This window comes from Lasioglossum baleicum, chromosome 4 (genome assembly GCF_051020765.1).
Source record: "Lasioglossum baleicum chromosome 4, iyLasBale1, whole genome shotgun sequence".
Classification (NCBI taxonomy): domain Eukaryota; kingdom Metazoa; phylum Arthropoda; class Insecta; order Hymenoptera; family Halictidae; genus Lasioglossum; species Lasioglossum baleicum.
Genome location: NC_134932.1, coordinates 12361313 through 12383656, shown reverse-complemented (window position 1 = coordinate 12383656; position 22344 = coordinate 12361313). Strand labels below are relative to the sequence as shown.

General features: G+C 42.8%; 1 protein-coding gene across 3 annotated transcripts in view; it reads right to left on the bottom strand.

Annotated features, from left to right (window-relative positions):
* LOC143207884 (high-affinity choline transporter 1) overlaps positions 1-22344 on the bottom strand; it is a 29705-nt gene that overhangs the window by 6588 nt on the left and 773 nt on the right. Inside the window, exons 2-14 of one of the 3 annotated variants that reach the window (XM_076421766.1) lie at positions 16718-16815; positions 15670-15907; positions 13468-13692; positions 8833-8940; positions 6497-6725; positions 6143-6371; positions 5682-5919; positions 4598-4704; positions 4106-4209; positions 3863-3993; positions 3071-3348; positions 1350-1973; positions 660-855 (exon numbers count right to left, since the gene is read on the bottom strand). In XM_076421766.1, coding sequence (XP_076277881.1) covers positions 660-855; positions 1350-1973; positions 3071-3348; positions 3863-3993; positions 4106-4209; positions 4598-4704; positions 5682-5919; positions 6143-6371; positions 6497-6725; positions 8833-8940; positions 13468-13639 — 2416 coding nt within the window. In that variant the 5' untranslated portion in view covers positions 13640-13692; positions 15670-15907; positions 16718-16815. Of the gene's footprint in view, positions 1-658; positions 856-1349; positions 1974-3070; positions 3349-3862; positions 3994-4105; positions 4210-4597; positions 4705-5681; positions 5920-6142; positions 6372-6496; positions 6726-8832; positions 8941-13467; positions 13693-15669; positions 15908-16717; positions 16816-22344 lie in introns of all 3 variants that reach the window. The other 2 variants (XM_076421767.1, XM_076421765.1) reach the window with 2 other exon arrangements.

Below are 22344 nucleotides of genomic sequence, written 5' to 3'. Positions count from 1 at the left end.
CTTGGAATGTGGGGGTCATTTGCAAAAGGCGCTATCGTTCTCCATCATTGACTATCTTCATCGAGAAGTGAAATTTTCGAGTCGCAAAATACTATGTCGTATAAACGGAATTTTTCCTGACTCGTTAAATGCTCCCTGACGGGAGCATTCAAAGAGGCGAATTTACGAATGGATCTTTTTTTATGGAGAATACAGAATAACGCACATCGAACATCATCTTGCAAAGCGAGCTCTAATTGGTCAGCGATATTCAAGCGAAGCTTCTAGTTCTAGTAGAGCTAGGCACTCGTTAAATGGTCGTCAGTTGTTTTCTTCTTTTATTGTTATCTGTACGCGCTTGTATGTTGTTGGTCTTTCTGCGACGAGCGTTTAACGAGTGCAACTTTCTACGGAAGAAATTTAGATAACGTACAGAGCATATTATTTTGCGAAAGCAGTTCTTCTAATTTGCGATAGTCGAGCAAGCTTCTAGTTCTACCGTGGCCCTACTTTCACTGCGGTGTGGATTCGATAAATTTTTTCGAGATTCTCAAATTTATCGGGATTCAACCCTGGCGCACAGGTAAGTAGTCGATCGTTTCCGAGTTGCGGTCACTTTATCGAGTCTTCACCGCAGTAAAAAGCTACAGGAACACAGCGGGGCGTCTATTATAGATACCTATGATGCCTGACGATGCCCCTCTTGATTCTGCAGTGTTCGTTGCCGCCTTGTCCCTCCAGAGCCGTTCCATGGGTTTTGCAGGCCTCCACCCCCATAGGAACCGGAGACAGAGAGCCCGGCCCGTAAGAGCCACTACTCTGTCTTCTATCCAAAATGTGAACAAGCTCCACCGACGGTGTCGGTGAGAACGTGCCCTACGAACCCGTTAAACCAATATTCCAGCAACAAACCAAACAAATCTCCATTTCAACAACGAAACAAAATACGAACGGTTGAAGAGGCGGGGACAGCTCTACCAAGCTCCTCCCACCTTCTAGGAACGGGGTGCTAATTGGATGATTGGGCAAGGACAAAACAAAACGTGTAAATAAAACTTTATTTCAAGTGATTTGATCAAACGGTGTGAAAACAACAAGGTGGATATATAACTTAAAGTATACGCAACAAAAATATTATTCTAACGTGGGCGAATATACGAAAGATACTTACGTCGATGACAATATCAAAGATACGAAACGGAAATTAGAACTATGAGAGGTTAACAACAACTTGAGAAAAAGAAAACGTGATTGGAACGCAACGTTGATAAGGTTTCTTAATGAAACTCGAGACTAGAGTCTTCAAGTTGTGCGGTACGGGGACGAAAAACGAATTACAACTACAAAGAGGTGACGTCTTGCTCGCTCACCTGCAAAGACGGTCTCCTCAAGGTGCCACCCTCCATGCCGACTAGCTTCACACCTTTTACGTTCTTCTTCATCCCTATAGTGGTCAGCATGCTATCTGGAGCATTCTGGAACTCTGCGTTGCTCCTCTCCACGATACTAATTCTCTCGTTCTCCCTCGCCTTCTCGTTCACCATGGACGTGTCAACCACTCTGGTGTAATGGGGACCTGGAGTCATGGGAGGAGCCACCGTGCAATTCATGGGGATTCCTCCCAAACCTACAGTATTTCCTGTCGAGATTACTGGTAGCATCTGGCCGATGGAACTGCGTAAGTTCCTCACGCCTAAAATCTGAGCTCTGGACAAATCGCTGGTCTGCATGGGGGTGTAATGGGTCGGCGTGGGGATCGGTCGAGGGTGTATCGAGTTTCTCAAGGTGTGCAGATGCTGAAGACTCTGGTTCGCCTTTTGAACCGCTGCCCCAACGTTGTTTATTTTCGGAGTCCCTTTGTCGTAAGAGTCTCCCCCTATGGTGCTACTGTCGCCACGATCTGTCATGTCCTCCACGGAGTTTGTGGTCGTTCTGTCGTCGTCGTAGCTTCCGGTACCAAGCCCGTCGCAGGAATCCATTCCTGATGTCGATTTCTAGGACAGGAAGACGAGAGTTAGCTCCTGTTCTTGATCACTGATATATTCAGGCACGACTCAAGATGGCCGATGCCTCGGAACAAGCGGTGGTTGCTGATAAAACATCGAGTAGAACGGAACGATTGAAGATTGATGAGAAGTCTTGAGAAAAGCAAAGATGAAGTTGGACGATTGATAATCTATCACCCCTTGCCGTGTTTTGACGAATCAGACTCGTCGTGGAGATTTGAACAAGGTCGAACAAATGTGAATTTTATGCCTTTCTTTTTTCGATGAAATAAAATGTGATTCGTTTGTAATCAATATTTAAGCATTCGAATACTTGTAGCCATACAAGAAATATACACTTTCAGGATAAAGACGTTCTAATCACTGTAACTGTAAAGAAAATGGTACGGCAAGGGGTTAATATACAGGGTGTCCCAAAATTCCTTCAACAGCCGGAAATGGGAGGTTCCTGAGATCATTTGCAGCAACATTTTCCTTTGCAAAAATGTTATCCGCGGCTTTGTTTAGGAGTTATTAACGAAAAACACTGACCAATCAGAGCGCGAACTAGACGCGAGGTGGCACAGTCGGCCAATAGACAGTTGGCTCAGTAACAGTTGGGTCAGTGTTTTTCGTTAATAACTCCTAAACAAAGCCGCGGATAACATTTTTGCAAAGGAAAATGTTGTTGCAAATGATCTCAGGAACCTCCCATTTCCGGCTGTTGAAGGAATTTTGGGACACCCTGTAGTTTACGACGACGATGGGAGTCGATTCTCCACACGCAGAAACAAACTAAATCTGTGAAAACGTATTCCTCAAGCAGCAAGTATCGGTGATCGGGAACGCTATTCCGCGCTTTTGATGTGTTTTTGCACATGGAGAATCGGCTCCCGTTTGTGCCATCATGTAACCTCGATGACCCTCTGGCGCGACACAGAAGAATCGCTGGGAATTATTCATGAATCGGTCGCGGAAAAAGATTTCAAACACTTCGGTGTCGATCCATCGATACAGCGATATATATATTCGAGACGGTTCCGATGAATATGCAAAACGGGCATACCACTTTGCTCGCAGGATGTTTTGTTTTAAAAGCGACTCACATTAACGGAAGAAGTGTCCATTAAAGCAGCACCGGAGCTGCTTTGCACCACCCCCGACTGGTCCTTCGATTTTCCAGGCGAGTAAACGCTGAGCACGTCGCAGCAACGCGGGAAATAGCCCTTCCCGAGGAGATTTCTGGTGAAGAAGCTCGTGATGAGCTGAGTGAAGAGGGCTGCCAACATGACGCCGGTACGGAACGGAAACTTCTGTGTCTGCGTTTCCGTGTCGTAGAACGGGTACTCGATCAGCGCCGGCACTCCTAAGCCCTTCTCGCCGCCTAAATATGCAAGCGCAACGTTAACCACCGTATGTGGAGTGCTAAACGATTATACAGCCTGTTCAAACTATTACTATCCACCGCACACTCTCGTCCCAAAGTGCCAGAACGCTTGCTAGAGCGTTTCGCGCAAGAGAGAAGACGCTCGGATGCTTCGATACACGCGGAAACTTCGAGACCGAAACGTCAATAATAATTAGACTGCGGATGTTTATTCATTTTAAGGGAGTGGAATGAAATAAAATCTTATTTTTAATGGGAACAGCCTTTGTGAATCCGAAACAAAGAAAAATTGTACAAAATTCTATCGAATTTTATATTCCAGCCTTTCTTGAAAATTTTTATAAGGCCATACATGCATAAAGATCCGCATAATAATCCAGTGACAACTTCTTGGTTTTAATCGTTCCTTTTTTTATGAAACTCTAACCAATTTAAAAATGTTGTCGACAATGTTAGAACATTGACATCGTGTGGTCAACTTCTAAAAATGATTGCTTTTCGAAGAGCTTACCACAAAGACGTAGCACAACGGCGACGAAATAGCCAGCCAGGCAACCATAAGTGTCGACAAGAGATGGCCAATGAACAACGGCAAGCAATTGCGGGAACAGTACCACGTAAACAAGATCGGAGGACACGTACCTAGAAAGGAACGTCTCCTGGTTAATTACGCTCCCCCATCCTGTTTTTAATTGTGCTCGAGCAACGAACCGGGATAGTCGAAAGAAGCTGATTAAAACGGCTCTCTACTCACGACAGATAATAAACGCTGTCCACCGTGAGGGCGATTGCGGTTGACAGTACCATGATCACGACCATCGCGATCCTCAGTATCCAGTTCAACTCCCTCTCGGACGCCTGAAAGATGTTACCGAGAACAAAAAGGAAATATTAGCCACGGCTCCCAATCTTTATCTACAATACATCTTGGGTTTTTTTTGTGACCCAGTTAATTAAATTGCGGCTCAAAGAACAGAATCATTGAAATTGCACCAAGTTCGCGAAACGGATGAAATAGATGGTTTTAGAAGTTTGGAAAGTATTGAAATATTCTTTCGTAAATGATGGAGTATTCGGGATGTTTGTAAAATCGTATTAGGAAATTATAAAGTCGACGAAACGTCTGTGCTTCGATATGAGATTGGGCTGTGGTTCATTCAAAGTTGGACAGCTGTGAAAAATAAGGGAGACATTTCTATAATATGGAGAATAGTTTCGCCTTATGGTGGTTCATTTTGGTGCTTACCTTCGGTCTGAGAGTCAGTCTGTAAACGTTTCTGGCGAACATCGAACTGCTAGCCAATATAGCGGAATCTGCTGACGACATCACCGCTGCAGAGATCGCTCCCAACCCTGGTAATCGATTGCCAAGTAGAAAAGCGAAGAAATAAAGCAATCTCGAGTGCTCATAAATCTCGTTACATTTGGTCCTTTAAAGCTCTTGCTTCTTACGAAGCGCATTTGAAATTGTTCTATCGATCACGATTCCACTAGTGCACGTATTCTTTCATTCTTTCCAATTTAATTTGATAATGTTCGATTAATCGGTACAGCACGAATAATTAGCCTCTTGTAATCTTGAATTTGTTATATGAATTCAGAAATAAAAATCAATGTACCGGGGAAATGTGGTATTCATTGTTTTACGTTCTCGGGGCTTCAGGATTGAATTAAAATAGTTTAGTAAATCAATACAATATATTATGGATAATGTTCTCTCGTGCTCTCCAATTCATTTAAATACATTCAGGAGTCAATCTATGCGTCGGGAACATTTAGTATTTATTATTTTACGCTGTTGGAGCTTTAGATTTCAATGAAAGTCGTCCATTAAATCAACATGTCGTGAATAATGTTCTCTTGAATTTATTCAAGACGAAATCAATGCATCGGGAAAATTTAGTATTCATTCTTTCTCGCTCTTGGTCTTTTCCAATTAAATTGAACAAATTTCCATTGCATCGATAGAAATACTAGGAATAACAAGGTTCTTGTACTCTCGAGAGTTCCTCGAAATTCAAAGATAAATCAGTGGATCGGGAAAATTTAATATTCGCACTTGCATACCCTCGGTTGTTCGCAACATTCAAAGATTCTCGACAAATCGATTTTCAAAGAATAACGACGGTCTAGAATTTTGTTAAATTCATTCGAAGATGAACGAATGCATCAGGAATATATTTAAGAATCGTTTTTTTGCTCTGTCTACGCGAATGAAATTTGATTTCCACCGAGGTGGCGTGCAACTAAAACTTTAGCTCTTTCGGACCATTCGGATTGTACGTGAAAGTTTTGAATGATGGAAGGAACGTGGGAAAAATTTCGCTCACCGACAAAGGAGACCCACTGCGGTGTCAGGTACCGCAGTACCAGGGGCAGAGCCGCGATCCCGTCGTGTGACATCGAACTTTTATTGAATCCATCGACCAACGACCAGTCTGTAGCACGTGCCACCACGCCAATTAACATCGATGGCACAGCGAGAATCATGCAGCCGGACATCGACGCTATCGACAGCGTCGTCGCCATTGTGGTGGTTTTCATGCTTAAGATTCGTTGAAAGTACCCCTGAAAGAAAGCCGATTAGCAATTAATTTTCACGTTGGGCGATCACTAGACTGCGGATGTTTATGCAATTTGCAATTTTTCTAGACGAATTTGCATAATTTGCACTTTTAGAATAGTGTGTTTAGATGTAGGGTCGTTCATAAATAAAAACAATGAATGGTTGAAAGAAAAATTGTGCTTTCTGTTAAAGATTCGCATAATTTGTTGTTGTATTCGTTCGTACCTGCCACGGAATTCCGCCGAAGATCAGCAACAGCATCATGTCCACCCACTCGCCCAGATCCTCGTTCCTAATTTCTCCCAGCCATTCGCGGGACGCTAAGTTCTTCTCGAAGGACACTGCGGGGTGCATGACGGAGAAGGGTGCAGCCACTCCTAAGCCGACTATGATGCAGATCAATTGCAACGCGTCCGTGCATGCGACCGAGTATAATCCGCCGAACATGGTGTACCTTCATAAATGAAGACGTACATATTCAAATCCCACTATCGTAGACCTTGATTGCAAAGCCCTCGTATTGCTTCTCGAAAAGGGTTTAAAACCTGGCCATATGTATTCTGACGATGCAACACTTACATCACTGCAAAAAGAGCAGATGCACAGACGCTGATGTTAGGATCAACCCCGGCGACTACTGCCAACGAGGTGCCAAGAGCCCTGAGGACGGCAGCGCCCCAGAACAAATCGCCACAAAGTGCAGGTAAGAACAGCAAACCACCGAACCCGGCGCCATATCTTTCTTGAAAGGGATCCAGCATGGTCACGTATTCGGCTTTCCTCATTGGTCGCACGAACAGCACAGCACCTATCATCCAAAATCAACGTTGGAAGGATCTATAAAGATTTGTCGGTAACAACGAGGACCTCTGATACACCTTACAATATTATCCCTTTTCACAAACCCAGATACTTTCCCACGGCACCATACTCGATTTAAATAGTGGATGGAAAAGAAAGTGAAAAGAAAATTGTTGATTATTTGCTCGATACAGTGCAGTCAGTAGACGATTAATAAATCAACAGAGGTGTCGATAAATTGTTAGGAGAATATTGTGAAGAATGTTTTTTCGCCGAGCATACGCCCACAAAACCCCATAACCACCGCGACGAACGCATCCCATATAAATGCCAATGTCTCTTCATCACACCATCCACTCTGTTAGATTGTTCAGGGGAGGTGGCTGTAGGTGGATCATCATTTCGATCGTTCGATCGCGCTTTTAATTCGATTTTCGAGTGTAACGCAAACTCTCTCTCTGTTGCTAATGCGTATAACTTTCATTAATTGGAGTTCGACCGGATCCGTGTCCTGCGAACGACATCCATCCTCTCCTCGCTTTTGGCAGAGGCTGACAGTGGCTAGTAAAAGGGCTCGATGCCAATTACTCTACCCCGCCGAGTGCGGTAATCGAATGATTCATGGAACTTTCTGTTTGCTCTGCGGATAAGTGGACTCTGTGAATCGTGCGCGATTATTTGAATAATTTAAAATTATTTGACAGGGGGGGGGGGGGAAGTGTGTCTCGACTCTGCTAGTAGTGGGACTTCCGAGGACGTGTGCGAAAGCTTTTTCGACCGGTTTGGAACTGTGTCCAGATTTTAGACTCGCTCTGATCAAGAAAATAAATAAATTTAAAATGAATGCGACACTTCTTTTTACGCTATAAACAAGCACTTCAAAAGTAGATTTGAAAAATTTAGTGTTCAGAAGAAGAGTCTGTTTTTACGCCCGAACTTTGTACTCGATTGAATAAAACTACTCTTTTTCTGGATACTACAAAAACTACTACTTCAAAAATAGATTTGAAGAATAACCATTGAATTGGATATTGCTGGTGCTAATGAACGAAAATGGCATCCGGAGGGCGATCCAAAGGTAAAGAGAGACTGAGAACACGGGAGACAGTAAGGGAAGCAGTCTCTTCATAAAATCGTTGACACGCTGCTTCTATCTCGAATCCTATTATTCGCTCGCCTTCGTTCGCAGACACTACGTCAGCTGGTTCTAGACACGTCTTCGTCGTCGACGAATTCGAATTGATCGTTTCTCGATCAGCCTTCGCGGAGACCTTTTATTTTACCGTGCGGAAAAATAAAAAGTCTCGGGTAAACAAAAAGGTGCGACGCGAACGTGTTAAGGATAAATTTACCTAACGCCGGATGTCCTCGGCCTTGGCAATTTCCAATGCGACCGTGTTTCTCCATCGATCTAACTACCCCCTTGTCACCTCCCCCACATGTCCATCCTTCGTGCGTGGTAGTTAAAGGGTTAAGGTTACACTCGGCGATGATACGCGTTATCGGAGATAATGATAGGGAAGCCTTCGGCCTGAAGGGCGATTTTGTGTAATTAATACTCTTATTTTTCACTTCGTTCCGTGTGTTTCTATTTTGCCGCTTTGTTTATCAATCTTTTCATACATATCAATCTACTTATTCATTTAATCAATTCGCCAGAAATTAATCGCGACGAGTCAAAATTGAACCAGACTAAAAACCACATACTTATTTGATGAAGCAGTGTTCAGAGAGACCTCTGCATTGATTGATATTAAAATTGCAATATCTACTCAAAATGAAGAAAGAACTCCAGTGATAATGTTACAATTGTCGATCGCATGCCAAAACGGCGTTACCATGAAGTTCGTAGAAATGTCAGGAATAGCGAATCAAGTACGGACTAAAAATAAAGTAAAACGGTGGCGGTTTGTCCAGATATGTTCGAACTAAGGTAAGGCAATTAAAATAAATGGAGAAGCAAAGGACCGGGTTAAATCGATACCGTTGTCGGTGAATAGCGCGCCACTGTCATGGACAGGAAGGTCGCGAGTGTTAAACAAACTCTATCATTTTCATATTTATCTAGCGGAACGCTTTTAGCTTGTATTGTTATTTATTTATAAATGTCATACCGAACAGCAGGCTGAGGCTGTAGCCGAAGGGCACTTGACACCAGGCCAGTCCTCTGGTGAACATGGCTTCCGCGGTCCCGTTCACGTAGGCGCCGCCGACCCACGTGGCTTACCATGGAAAGCAGAAAACAGGTTTTTCACAATTAGTCCATCGGTCGAGCGTGATAATCGCTCTTTCGCGGGAAAATGTTACGCCGGCCGGGAGAACCGATGATCTGTAAAAGCTGCAGGTGAATTACCGGCAAGCAAGGGGCTGCCCATTGTTCGTAATTACACGAGCACACACTGTGCTATTCATCTCCGAAAGCTGTCCTCCAAAAAGATCGACTCAATCAACGTGGACACATGCACTTTGTCTTTCATCTACTCGTTTTCTTAATGCAAACGTTTCGTGAATATTAACCCTTTGCAGTCGGAGCTATTTTAACTTGAAAATGAAACATTTCTTTCAACCTGGAATAATACCTCGTTCGATACTTAAATGTTCAGTAATTGATTAGATACCAACATATTTAATCATGTAGACAATGCTTTGAATAATGGTACAGCAATTTTTAGTGGAGACTCATCTGAGTCATCACTAGACTGCGGATCTGAATGCATTACTGAAGAAATTGGGTTGGGCGAAATATAAAATAGCAAAAGATTTAAAAAATTCAAGAGTGTTGCATTGTTGCTTTCAATATAACAAAGTCGTTATGGGATGAGATCAATTTTTATCTTATTCATGCTTCCCACAATCAATGCGAAACATTTAATCAAAGATTGAACCTGCTTCATATTCAATTGCACAATCACTACAGATATCTCGCTGGTGACTTCGCGGTACATTGTCATGAATAATTCACTCGAAAAGCAAGAAAACTTCTGTTCAATGTACACGTATAATATTTAAAGTGAAGACGAGATCAAAGGCATTCGCGTTTATTAAATTCCGCTCGAAATGATCGTTGCAAGTCAAACCGGAAGTCACAAAGCGGAGGTTAAACTGGAAAGCGGAAGTCGCCAAGTGAATCTCTTGAAGAGTGGCGAAAGAGGGAAAAATCTGAGAAGCTGAAGCACACGCGTATTCCTCAAGATCGGAGAAAAGCGAGAGCACGTTGACCGTGGTGAATCGCGAGTGAACGTCGGGTGAACGCGTTCATCGAGGTTCACTCTCGTTCCTTCCATCGGTCCTGCCATTCATTCGGGCACGAGGCGGCGCGCCGCGGCACCGCGTTAGAATAGAAGATAATTATGGCCGCGGCGTTTTTCCCGGCAGAGCGTTCATTAAGGTAATGGACGGACGGAAAAATGATTTTCCACCGCAGAAATAGAGCGCGGATGAATCGCAAGATGAATTGAGTCGAGCGGAACGCAGTGCTTGTAAGCGGGACGGGTAAACGGAACGGAACACCGAGAGGAGAGAGAGAAAATGTGAATAAAAACAAACAACAAGAAAAACCGGTAGAGAAAAAAGCAAGAAAAAAAACAACAGAGAGAGAGAGAGAGAGAGAGAGCAGGAATAAATGCTCGGGGAGAGAAGAACGGTCGAGCGAGAAATGCAATTGACGGGGCGACAAAGCGGGATTTCCCTGGTGTCCCACTGCCTGTCCCCGATAAAACTCGCGTGTGCACCAGAATAGGAGGACGCCGGAAAAACTGGTTCCCACGGATTTTCTTCGTCAGCCTGGAAACCGTTCCTCTTTTCCAGCGCGATCGTCAACGGGTCGCCTAACTTAATCGCTCGACTCACGGTTTGTTTCGCTCGACACGCTTCTCTCGACGTTCACCGATCGCCGTTCCCTTTCGATCCTATTTATTCTCTCCACGCCCACTGGATTTGCGAACGAATGTTTCTTCCGCCTACCGTTCTACGATCTCTTCTATTTTATTTACTAGTCACTGCTACAGTATCATTCCTCCGTAATTTTATATTTTTGCCGCTGATTACTTCCATAGAACTTTTACTAAAATTATAGGAAATGTACTTGACTAAGAATGAACAGATGAATTGTAGTAAATAATAAATCAGCGAGTGAAATTGCCTTTCAGTTAACAACCGAGCCGAACCGGAGCAAACGAATGAATAAGCATTTCCATACGACTGTTATGGTAATATCTACCCGCTCTAATCGACTTAAATAATTCAAGCTCCTCAGCAAGGATTTCAGCCTAATGCGAATCTAACGGAGGAAGTTAGAATTATCGGGATACTGTTCTAAGAGAGCAACTCGTTCCTTCTCAAGCTTGAGGTTTCCTAATCTACGTAAGGAGAACCCTCTTCCGAACATGAATCGTCCAATTTAAGGGATTATCCGAATATAATTTCGAAATTCTACTCGGGATATCTACCAAGGGCCTGATGTAACAAATAAACCTGACCGCGGGTTTACCTAATAAGGATTATCAGGGTATAATTCTTAAATTCTCTTTCGCCGAAGGGCTGCGAGTAGCTCTCGACCTCTATAATGAGATTTTTAATTCATTCCTGATGGGGTTTCGTAAGTAGTTTACTTTTCTGCTCGTTTCAATATCCTCTGCTTGAATCCCTTTACTTTTTCAATAATACTCGCCCTGTTCCTCCCGATACCCTCTGTGTTTCAGTCTCTTTATTACTTCAATAATAACCGCGCCGCGCTTTTCAATATTCTTTGCTCGAGACCCTTCGTCTTCTTATCGATCACGATTGTCGGACCGAGTCTCTCACGCAAACAGAATCTGGTCTACCTTAATCAATCATAATACAATAGCTTTTGTGGATCGTTTATTCAGAAAGCACAAGATTATATCGACTTGTATTGTATAAGAACGAAGAGCGAATAAGTAATTCAATAGCTATGAACAAATATAATTATCTGAAATAATTATTTCAAATAATTACTAAATATAATAACGTATTATATTTAAAATCATATTCCAAGTAACGTTATTCCAGAAACGAGCACAGGCATGGGAATAATTATACAGATTCAAATAACATGATATTTCAAATAATGTTATTTCAGAAATGCCCAGCTCTGATAATCAATACGCGTTTCTTCTAATTCATGCAGATAACACTGTCCAACACCAAATTTGTTCCACAATTACTGTTGGTTGGTACTTATAGAGTTTTTTGCGCTGATTCCGAATCTGTCCTTAATTTTTCTCCTATACGTACAGTTTTTGAGAAACATGACTTTGGAAAAAACATATGTTTCAACTTTAAACAAATATTGTGGTGTTCTTATAAAAGATATTGAATTGTTCTTTACGCAAAAAGATTCTACAGACTTTCCCGAATCCAGTGATACCCAATACTAATACATTATGATTGTTTAAACATGTTTAAACAAGCATTAAAGACAGAGAGACACCAGTTTTGCACCAATTTTTGGGGATATTTTTCAATTTATATAAAAAAGTAAGGGTCCAGCGGAAAATCGAATTATACCACGCGATAGAGCAGACTTTTATCTTGAGAACTATAAAAGATATTACCACTAGAACAGGCGTACATACAGGAGTCATGTTTCTCAAAAATTGTGCGTGTAGGAGAAAAATTAAGGGCAGATTCGGAATCATCGCGAAAAACTTGATAAGATCCACCCAACAGTATATTGGAAACATAAAAATAGTTGAAATTTGTTGGACAGTGTAATTTTGTATTTTCCATAAAAAGCTACAACGTACTCGTCAATGTAGTCTACTTTTTCCACGTCACACACACACTTTCCGAATTGCTCTCTCCATAAACCACCGATACAAAGCAAGCCAGAAGTGACGCCATCTTCGCCTCCCCCGAAATTCTGTTTACGTCGGACTATTCCCCGACACGAGGCGAGGCCGCGAAACTTTTGTATTCACCATTCTCACGTCCGTCCCCTCAGCTTCACGAGTTACGCATTTAAATGCCTCCGCTCTCCGGGAGGGTGGTCTTTCGCCCCCTTAACACGAATATGGGTCGCTAAAAAAAAAAAATATAAGCGACGAGCATTTTCGCGAACTCCGTGGAAAGTTTCATCAAACGGGGCGCGCCACGCTCGGCTGGCGTTCTTTGTGCGTTCAGAATGACCGGCTTTCGAATGGCGGAACAATGCTGGCCGCGAGTGCGTCACAATCGAAAAGGAAAAAATAGCAACGTGGGGGGATGGGTATGTAGGAGTGATCGAAAACGTGTACTCGAACAAAGAAGCATGCTAAAACGATTTCTCGAACTTCGCGAATTCTAAAGGAACGAAATCTGAAATCCGTAATTTCGACGGGCTCGGTCTAGTGTTAACTGGCGTGAATTAACAAAGTTCAACAAATATGAAATAACATTCGTTCATAATCAATGTTTAAGCATTAAAATAAATGTAGCCATACAAAAGATATAAATCTTGTTTTCTCTTCCACAACATTTCTAAATATAAAGGCGTTTTAATCGCCGTAACTGTAAAGGAAATGTTACGGCAAAGGGTTAAACCGTGCACTGATGTAGCAACAACGCGAGGAATGGTTTGCGGGGAATATCGAATAAAACGAAAAACATTTTCGCGATCGGCTTGGATGAGAATGGCGGAAAGTTTTGCCGGTTATTGGCGTGCTGGAGCGAAGAAAAAGATCAAAGGGTGCGCATATAACAGAGAAATAGAGATAGAGGGAGGAAAAGGGGGTTACTCTTTGACTCACCAATTAGGGTGAAGATACCAAGAAGCGGGCCGAGGCCGCGATTCGCCAGCATCATGGCATCCTGGCCTTGTCGTGCCTTTTTCTTCTTGACAGCGGCCGCCCAAATGCCGACACCCAGCACAGCCAGATAAAACACGATCACGCCGACCACCCCTATCACGTACACCCCCATCGTTGCGGCTTCACTTTTGTCCTCGGCTGGGATAACTCTGTGATCCCCTGTAACTGTAATCACCTCGACGGTAACGCCAAGCATCTTGTTCATCCTTTCTTTCTCTTTTATTTTGCACCGCCTCGCAACAACGCCGCGGTTCTAATTATACTGCGCTGCGAGCGACCACCGGGGGTTGTGTCGCGTCGAACTGCATAAGCATCGTCGCTTCTGTTCCATTGTTTTCAAGAAGGATGGGGGTATCGTTGGAAAACTTATGGTCGCGCCACCACCCGAGCATCTCGATTTATTTGCAGTGGAGCCTCGCTCGTTGCACCGAACGGGAGCGGAAACGCGTGCGGAAATCGAGGTAATCAATCGCAGTGACTCGTGTCGACGTAAATATTGCAAATTAAAGGAAAATAGTATTCTAAATACGATATATGATTTCCAAAATATCGTGTAATGAGATGTGCATATTGATTTTATAAAGAAATATTGAAGTTGAATCTCTTTACGTATCGGAAAACCGATATACTTAAATTGATCAATCTGTCCGATATGAACTGGAGTCTCCAAACCGGAAATGATAATTTTCACCCGGTGACGCCCACGTCCTCTTTATTTTTAGGCGTCACAGTTCAAATAGACTTAATAATATAAATAAAATTACTATTACCTGCGATATGTAAATATAATCAATTAATGAACCCGAGAGTAAAATTTATTTTTAATTATCCCCGTAGAAGCTTGACAGACGAGTCAGTGTGAAAATAGGTTCAGCTTCTCTATTCTATTCTCTCAAACTTCCTCCAGTTTCTTAATTCGATGACCCTATTAGTTACGTACGACTCGAGTAAATATTTGTTACGTCGCGCGACGTTCTCTGTTTGCGAAACTCGACGCCAAGTAAAGTACGATACCAGTTTCGCTACCCTCTTCCCACGAGAAATTGAAACAACAAAGTAAAACGCTACAATTAGGCAGCGCAAAAATAATTTTCTACAAACCTATTCGAGATGCAACAAAGTGCTATTGGATATGGGTGTTAATGAATGAACACTGGTACTTTTGAGATAAAACGATTCCTTATTTCACGGCGCGGGAGGAAGCTCTTTGCTAATCGAAATCTTAGCTTCGACTAACGCTGAGAGGAAAACCGTTGGAACCCCGAAAGGAAACTAGGGTCCCCTCGTATCTCCAGACTGTTTAGGTTAGGCCCCACAGTCCGGCTCTTGAAACAAAGTATTAAATGGGATATGTACTTCGAAATCTCTGTTTAGAAATGATTCTGACAATGAGATCGTTTCGTCGATACTTCGTAATCTCTGTTTATTAATACGACTCTGAGATCGTTGATTCGTTTTCGACAAAATGACAACGAACAATAAGTTTATTGTGCTGGTAACATATTGATAATCCAACAAGTGCAATTACACTAATTGCTCCAAGATAAGGTCATAGGAAGTTAGGACGTATTATGACATATGATTGTTTCCTTTACCAATTTCTTTCTGTTTTTGTTTCTTTCTGTTTAGGTAAAAAGGAAAGTTTAATCAATGCGCAAGGGTTGAAGCGACATTTACAGTACGGCGAAGTTTTCCGGAACGAATACACGAAATTAGCATATGGAAGAGTGAATTGTGCAATGTTAAGGGGAGTGACCACCCTTGCAGAGCAACTTCATCATTTCCTGGACAAGCCGATTGTCTTATTGTTGCCGCGAGAGCGACGATAGGATTACGATCCGATGGGGGTTGCGCGAGATTCCTCCCCGAGGCGACTGTAATTTCCTTGGGAAGTTTAAAGGCATTGTCGATGCTCGCGCTAAAGGAGAATCGTTAATTAACAGGGTGACAAGGACGGGCTGGTAATTGCGCGCGTGTTTCGCAGACAAGGAGATCGTGGTGGAACCTGAGGAACACAACGAGGGGTAGGAGTGAGAGAGAGAGGGAGAGAGAGAGAGGGTGAGGTTCGAGTTACTGGAATCCGCTCGACACTAATTTTCCGGCGGGTGTAATCAGTATCGACAGAACAATCGTGATATGTACCCTGGTTGTTCTTCCATCGAGGACCTCTTGTGCCGCGTGAGTGACGTTCTCGATGACTCGGCCGACAAGAATCAACTGTGTCGACAGTTCCGTATCTGGGATAATGACGGTCCACCAATCAGCGACGTACTTCGCGGTCGAGACGATCATCGGCAAGAACCTCGTGTGTGTCATTCTTTGTTACTCGGTGAAAATCGTTGCTTTGCATTCAATTGGAAAGTACTCGTCTATTAGTAAACTTTGCAAAAATTGTACATTTTTTCAGTTCCGATGTAGAACATGAACGTGTTTATCTGTGAATTACTTTCAATTTCGTTTAATGGATTAAGTAGTACACGTTATGAGAAGCACAATTACATGATAAACAATTTCTCTAGAAGCCGAGCAGAAACGATTCAGCGTGGAATGTTCGAATGCCGATCGGACGTCCTGTTTCAGGAAATCGGGATCGCCGACGATGACGCTCGTAACGCCGGCGATTTCAACGCTGCGGAGCAGGGTCAAGCCACAGGGAACCGTAGAAAACGCGTGCGGTCGAGACGTTGGTGAAAGAATTTGGTTTCAATTGGCCCGCGACAATCGCTCGGGGCGTGAAAGTATTGATCGCGCGGTGTCCAATAAAATTCGCTGTAGAGTTTCGGGTATCGTTTTCACCGGAGGAGGTCGGAGGCGAGCGCGAGCGGTGTTGTCCCGGCACGCTGCCACCGGAAAAAGAGACCGAGGGAGAGGGAGAGAGAGAGAAAGCTAGAAGAGAGTGACAGGGAGCAAGTGGGACAGCAAGGGGGCAAAAGTTAAAGCTCGGTAAACTCGTCGGGCGAAAGAGAGTTGGAGCAACCGAGACAGAAACGGTGAGATAGCGAGGAAGGGGATGAAGAGAGAAAGAGAGAGAGAGAGAGAGGGGAGGGGGTTGGTGAGCACACGCTGAAGGAGCTAATCGACCGCGGCGGCAATTGCAGCGCGGATTAAAATTCAAGTGTGGCCCAGATATCGGACACGTTGGGTCGTCGGGTCGTGACCCGGGCTCCGGTGATGCTGCTCGCATACTCACGTAAAGTTCAGCCGATGCTCCGCACCGCTCCTACCCCTCGGCATTATTAATTCTGTATCGGGGCCGCCCGCTTTTTCCTTTTTGCTCGTCGGCTGGATCTGAAAAAAAATCGTATGCGCGAGAAATGAGAAAGGCTCGGTCTGTTCCCATTCGACCGGGGAAACGCGCGCCTGGCTATCGTCTCGATTTAATCGGCCCCCCCCTCCCGCCCCTCCGCCCCGACCAAACTCTTTCCTCGTTTTTTTTTCGTTTTTCCAACCCTACCCCATTTTTGTTCCGCTCTTTTTTCGGGAGGTGTCTATTCGATCTGTAAGCCCCCTCGAAGCCAACGCGCAAGCACGAAGAATGGTTCGGCGCGGCGCTCGGATCCGATTTTCCGGCTGAAATTGCTCGATGTTTTGATGGATCGTAAACCATAGGGACTCGAGAGGCTGCGAAGAGGTTGCCGTCGGGCATGATGGATTGGCTGGCAAGCGGAAGCGTTGTTTTTGATGAAAGTTTGTATACAAAACTCGTAGGACAGAGAGCTATTAATGTCGGATCGGAAATTTAGATTGCGGAGTTATGGCACCTTAGAGCCTCTTCACGGTTCGAACATATCCTGCTTGTGTCTTCCTGTTTTATGACCGACGCGGTTATGGCTTTGGTGTTATGTCCTGCAGTCGCGACATTTATCTGTTTCCTGTTCTTGACAGTAACTGTTGCAAACGCTGGTGTAACCCGATGAAGAAAAAATAAGAAACAGTTGCAGAAATAATCCTAGAATATTGTCCCACCCATTTTTGCTTTTTTACTGCGTTTTTTCGAACATTATTATTAGACTGCGGATTTTATGTATTTGCGACAAAAATGGGTACGTACAGTTTAAAGCAGTGGACATATTAAAAAGATTTAAGGACATCAGTGTATTAGTTTCAGCTGAATAACAAAATCAAGCTTGATAACAATTTTTATTTGGCTCCTATGTCCTGCAATCAACGCAGACATTTTTTATTTTGCATAAACATCCGCAGTCCAATTAATATTCGAGGCAGAGGTTATTTGCTACCGAAACGTGTTTGGTAATAAAAATCAATAGTGCTTTCATTCTATTTTCATCGTGAAAGAATCCTCTGTTCAGCTGAATGTATTGTACCGCATCAGTCTTTGCTATTTAAAGTCTACGTTTGTTTTTAATATTGTATTTACAATTCGATTCGCAGTTCACTTCGTCGTAAAGATCATTTTCTAGTCTGCGAGGTTGAGTATTTCTGCACAGAGCACGTTCCCACAGCGATTTCCTCGTGTAGATAGTAACCGTGGAGCCTGAAATCCATTTACGACAGTTTCACGATGATTTCAAAGTGAATTCGTTAACATTTCCCATCGCGAATTCCCGTGGACCGTGCGGAACACGTGTTTCAAGAGCCCGTGCGGCGGGAGTGCTTCGTTTTCGGTAACTTCGGGCCGAAAAGCCGCGCTTTCTGCAATCAGAGACGTTTGAAATTCGCGATGTCGCGAATGAAACGAAGGAACGTCGGCTAACTCGCTGTAGAACATCGTAAAATGCGAGTGCCTTTTTGCAGGTGCGTAAAATGCACGTAAATTTTTGATGCGCCGAATGTTCCGTGAAGTCTACGTCGCGTTGTTTGTACTTCGCAATCGTAAACCCGAAATGCCGTGCACGAAACTGCAGCATCTACTTGTTCAAACATTTCCGGTGAAGAGACTCGCAACAATCGCAGGGGATTAAACAATTCGAAGACTCGGTGAAGTTGCGTGTAAACTCGGAAAAATTGAGATAAACACGAGAGCGAAACCGATGCGCGCCATTTTGAATAACGTTGAATACAAATTGTCCGCCGAAAACCAGGCAAATACGAATTTAATGCGAATACGGATCCCTGAATAGGGATTGGAGAAAAAAAGGATTTTTATGAAAGAAAACACCGAGCTTCGCTGGATCACTAGACTCGCGAACGTTTATGCAAAGTTGCATTTTCATAAATGAGATGAATGCGAGTGGGATGGGATTCGTCGATGCTCCCGGTAAATAAAATCTAAATTGAGCCAGCGCGCCGTCGCGTTTGATTGAATCCAGTGTTTCATAAATTCTCCTGAACATTTCTATACGTCATAAATGCATATAATTTCCGGCAGTGTAATCGCGACCGAATCGATTGGGAGCCGCGCATTATTCAGTCGTTGCTGTTAAAACGACTGTAAACGAAACGCTAGAGGATTATGTATGCGGCGGCGCTAGGCGCAAAGGTTAAAACGAATCCCATTCAGTTTATGCCAGCCATCAAGATTTCCTTCACCAACGGTTTCCGTTCTACCGATGTGATCCACCGTTCTCATTTACAAACCAATTAAAACAAGCACGACACCGGTGTTTACATATTCTGCCCCAATCAGAAACATCGCATTAAACTCTCCAAACACGGAAAACCGACAATCAATAAATTAACCCACTACCGCCGCTACCAATTATTGCCGATCGCCTTCGCGCGAACGATCAATTTCTCGCTGATCTATATTTGCTACAAATAACAAGCCAATCGAAATTACTTCGGCTGGAATCCCGTTTTTCGTGGGCGAAAGTCAATTCTGCAAGTTTCGCATATTGGAAAAGTTTTTCTTGCTACCTAAAAATCGGCACCACTTATTCCGATCACATATATACATATAATTATTATATATAATTATTTATTTTCATATTAATTTAATATTTCTAAATTGTATACAAAATTTCTATAAATAATATTACTCCCTCAAATAATATTAGATACATAAATTGTTATATTATATAACTTAATAATATTTCTAAATTCTATACAAAATTTCTATAAATAATATTACTCCCTCAAATAATATTAGATACATAAATTGTTATATTAACTTAATAATATTTCTAAATTCTATACAAAATTTCTATAAATAATATTACTCCCTCAAATAATATTAGATACATAAATTGTTATATCAACTTAATAATATTTCTAAATTCTATACAAAATTTCTATAAATAATATTACTCCCTCAAATAATAGTAGATACATAAATTTTCATATTAATTTAATAATATTTCTAAATTCTATACAAAATTTCTAAGAAAACCTCCACTTATTCCGATCAAATTTTGCTGTTTCACGTACGCAGGTCCACGTACTCCCCGCGAAACGCGTGTGCAGCCGACCACAACGAGAAATAAAGAGAAACAGAGAATACACGATAAAAGTTACGTGACGCTTGTAAACGTTTCAATTATAATTGTCCGGGAACGAAGCTCGCCGGTGTTGGTGACAGGGGTCGGTCGTTCGTTACTGAAATCGCTTACTAATTAAGTGTAACGAAAAAAATTAACGAGCGGAAACGGCCGCGGAGACAAGAATAAATACCGGTGTAGGGGGTGGTGGAGAGCCGCAGCGAGATCCGGAGCGAGGAAAAGCTTGAGAGAGAGAGAAAGAGAGACCGGTCTCGTTATAAATTTGTAGAAAACGCGGGTGAATTGGAATGGATGAAAAGCGTTTCAGAGCGCTGTACACTGCGAGAGCGGCTCTGAAGAGATTAAGGAACGGTGCGGGGGCGGTTGGGGGAGGGATGAAGAAGCCGTCGAGGGTTAAATGACTCGTCCGGGGAATAAGTTTAAGGACCGGACGGTCTGTTTCCTTTCGAAGAAAATTCGCTCGCCAGGCTGCTCGATTATCGTAACATTCCTCGGTTCTCCTTTTTTCCGTGTTTCCCCGGGCCCGGTAAAAGATATCCTCCTCGATTGCGGATGATCTTCCGGCTTCCAGGAAGAAGATGCAGCTGCGGAATCACGGAGATGGGATGCGGGAGGGAGATTCATTGTTTCTGGTACTTTGGAGGACGATGCTCGAGCCGGAACCGAAATGAGGGAGCAATAATCGGGTCCCTTGAAACAATGTGCCTCGGGCCAAAGATCCAGGATTGGTCATTTGAACCGGGAGGGCTCTGTTTAGAGATTTTTCTGACTGAATGATTTTGGGACCAATGCCGGGAGAATGGGGTGTACCGGAGTCGATGGGGTTGAATGAGAGATTTCGCGTCCCGGACAGTAAGAGGTTTTTACAATCCTGTTTGTTGAATGTCGCGTGTAGAGTCTAAGTAAGATTTTCCAATTTTTTAGAGGGTAGGTTCTTTTATAACGTCTTTGAGTTTTTGATCAAGCGGAGGCTATGCTGTTCTGTGCGCGGAACAAAAGGATTCCTCTGTTTGTTGCTCTGATTTTTACGGTCTTTAGAATGATTCGTTTACCTTTGAAATGAAATGGTGCTTACATTTTTCTCGTAGCTCTGGCACGCGCAGACAGCTTTTGTTTTTTAAAGGAACAATGGCACCTTTCATTATTTATTCGAAGGAATTCGCTCGTGGTTTTACCTTCCAGAAATGCGATTCGTTCATTTTTTAGTAGACCGGAGCGGTGTCTTTCGCATTTTATTGACGGGAAAAGCTAGTTTTCATGCTCTCCTGTCGTAGAATTCGATTTCCTGGATTACTCTTTGTGAGAGGAGAATGAACTCTTTTATCATTCGATTGTGTCGAGTCTGACAGATACAATACTTTCATTCTTTAGCAGAAAAACATGAGCTCTTACGTGAATTTAAATTCCATTAATCCTCATGGTTATTAGTGAACCACTTTGAATATTTCCATCCTGCACAAATCGTAAACAAAACTACTTGGCTTTGAAAACTCGGCCCATTGAATTTCATTCAAAACAAAAACAACATCGCGATAGAGATCCTGGGGCTGGACAATACACCATTCAATGTCTATTCCCAATGAAAAGAATCCACCCTAGGTCGCGTGACTCATCGTCTCTACCACTTCACCGAATCCCCATGGGTTTGTCGCTGCCATTTTTCGGAAACCGTTCGCCAGATGTCAATATTTCCTTAGTTAATGGAAGAATCGTGGACACGCTAACGTGAACAATTTTGTTACATCGTTACTAGACTGCGGATCTTTATGCAAAATAAAATCTGTCTGCATCGATTGCAAAAAATAGAAACCAAACTGAATGTTATTTCTTCCCTTAATGATTTTAATAGAGGACGAATCATATATGGACATCATCAATTTTTTAAATTACCACGTTTTCCACCAATTCTGAATTTGGTCTACTTAATTTTGCTATAAATGCATAAAGATCCACAGTCTAATCATTACCATTATCAATATATATAAATATATATATGTATATATATATATATATATGTGTGTATATAATAAGTAATATACTAAATAAAAATATTATCTAATGCAAGATTCTCTCATCCGTCACGATTCACCCCACTCCTCTAGAAAATCTCTAATCTTTCGCAAACCTCTCACTAATTCCGAACATAAACATCTAAATCCCTTGCTTCGATACAACAAGTACAATTGCCAGAGGTCCTTCACAGTCACCACAACAATTCTTTCAACCCCTATCATCACAATTCATCCCATAAACCCAACACTTCTAAAACACAGACAAGCTTCTCCTAACGCTCACCAAATATCAAAACAGCTAGTGTCAACGAAATTTCCAAAACGTATCATTCCCAAAACCACCAATACCACAACCTCTCACCCCATCACGCGACTCCCCCACTCTACAGCCCTGATACCAACCCCGT